Here is a 1,805-nt window from a genome sequence, read left to right on the forward strand (position 1 = left end):
CTTAGGTTTGAAATCCTTCCTTTATTATATGGAGTACATAAAAGAACAGGGTAGAAAGTGAACTGCAATTTTTATATCTTGAATTTGGTTGAGTGAAAAATCAAAATCTTGAATTTAGTTGAATAACAAATCAAAATCTAATTTAGAGTCAGCTATTGGATAATAACTCTTTAAATAATTTTGCTCTTTGGGTTACATTCACTACACACATTTTTGTATGATCCCCCACCCCCCCCCCAAAAAAAAAAAAAAAAAAAAAAAGTGGTTGTAAATAAAGCAATGAAAAATGAGGTTGTAAAAAGAGCTATGCACATTTTGTAACATCCAACGAATACAAGTTTATCCCTTTAATTTCTCATCAAAATTTGTTCAAAAACATACAAAAGAATGAATTTACATTTGAATTAACATTGAATAATGAATTAATGTAAGAAAATAATACAAAATAATTTAGTAGTCACACCAATGAACCTATAATATCTAGTTCACAAACCTACAATTTTTCCTGATCTCACCCTGACTTCCTGTAAGCACATCAATGTAACCCATTTTCACCATAGCTGCTGCAAACTTATAAGCCCATATTTCACCTTGCCTTGCATTATTCTTGACAATTCCAACCGTTGAAGGGCTACTCAAAAGAGATTGATCAGAGGTCAATAAGCCATGGTGGTTCTTCAAATTTATATAGTACTTATTTTCAAGCCTATTTGGTGTAAGTACATCAAGTGGCACGGTTGGATCGACATTGCCAGCATTTTGTGGACACTTGGTCTTTAAGTCTCTAGCAAATATAGGATCCATTGAAGGGTCTTGTGGATTTGTTTCACTAAAATTGTATAATCGCTTTGAGAAAGAAGAACAATGTGACCTTCCTATAGAATGTGCACCAGAAAGTGTTACCATTTCATCAAGACTAAGTCCTTTTTGCGCAAATCTCTGTTCGAGTTCCTGAGCATTGAAGGTAGGTGGTGGAAGGTTGTCAATAGGCTCATTTTCACGTGACACCCTACCATCACGGCGTCCTGATGGAACTTTGTAACTTATGCCTCCAACTTTGTAAGCACTATCCCGAGCAGCAAATGCAATAATGTCTGCACAAGAAACTGTTTGTGGGCATTGAGCTTCAAGTGTAGCCTTTGCCTCAAATATCACTTCAAAGCCTCTTAAGCTTGGATTGTTGACTGGACTATCTCTCTCCGCTGGATTTCCGGGGGTTGAATCAAGTAAGACAGAGGCATCACAACCCTGGCATAAATAACATTGAAAATAAGATTTAACTCTAACAGCTTAGTAATTAAGTAGCTTATAAGGTATATTCTTTTAGCGGGAAAATAAAGGAAAAGGAGAAGAGTGCAAATTTAGATACTGATTCTAGTGAACATATAACAAGTTATTTGGTGTTGCAAAGTGCTAACATACCCTGACAAAACAGTCATGAAAATGCATTCTGATGAGGCCAGCGGCTAGGCCAGGGTTGCTTGACACGGCTTTGTTCACAGCGTTTCTCACAATGGTCTCTGCAGAAGGACAAGTTGATTGATAGTAACCCACTTTGAGTGATGGCATCGCCAGTGACATTGACACCATCATAGACATGCTAACAAGGAAAACCAAGCAAAATTTGATGCTTGTCATAGTTACTCTACAGCCCAAATATCCCGTTACTCTAAAGAGTGAATGAATAAGACTCAGAGAAAAGAGCTAAGAAAGAACTGATAATTAAAGAAGAATATTATAAGCAAGAAGGAGATGAAGATAAAGGTTGATGTTAGCCAAGTATTTATAGGAAAGAAGTTAGTGAA

The 1,805-nt window shown here is 36.2% G+C and overlaps 2 protein-coding genes across 2 annotated transcripts in view; both read right to left on the reverse strand.

Annotated features, from left to right (window-relative positions):
• Nucleotides 1-323: 323 nt before the first annotated feature.
• LOC136062558 (peroxidase 5-like) lies at nucleotides 324-1,735 on the reverse strand. The gene is made up of 2 exons (XM_065761732.1): nucleotides 1,423-1,735; nucleotides 324-1,248 (listed from the first exon to the last, which is right to left on the reverse strand). Exons 1-2 carry the CDS (start codon nucleotides 1,636-1,638, stop codon nucleotides 481-483), a joined length of 984 nt encoding a protein of 327 aa, XP_065617804.1. The 5' UTR covers nucleotides 1,639-1,735; the 3' UTR covers nucleotides 324-480.
• The window catches only part of LOC112041097 (peroxidase 5), a 4,831-nt gene continuing 4,671 nt past the window's right edge, over nucleotides 1,646-1,805 (reverse strand). The window contains exon 3 of the mRNA XM_065761717.1: nucleotides 1,646-1,669. Coding sequence (XP_065617789.1) covers nucleotides 1,646-1,669 — 24 coding nt within the window. The remainder of the gene's footprint in view (nucleotides 1,670-1,805) is intronic.

This window comes from Quercus suber, unplaced genomic scaffold (assembly GCF_002906115.3).
Source record: "Quercus suber isolate HL8 unplaced genomic scaffold, Cork oak 2.0 scaffold_426, whole genome shotgun sequence".
NCBI lineage: Eukaryota > Viridiplantae > Streptophyta > Magnoliopsida > Fagales > Fagaceae > Quercus > Quercus suber.

Excerpts from the sequence above, each read along its gene's own strand:
- LOC136062558 (XM_065761732.1), bottom strand. The coding sequence starts at position 1,638 with ATGACAAGCATCAAATTTTGCTTGGTTTTCCTTGTTAGCATGTCTATG. Across the intron at positions 1,249-1,422 it reads TTCATGACTGTTTTGTCAGG|GGTTGTGATGCCTCTGTCTT; the intron begins GTATGTTAGCAC and ends TATTTATGCCAG.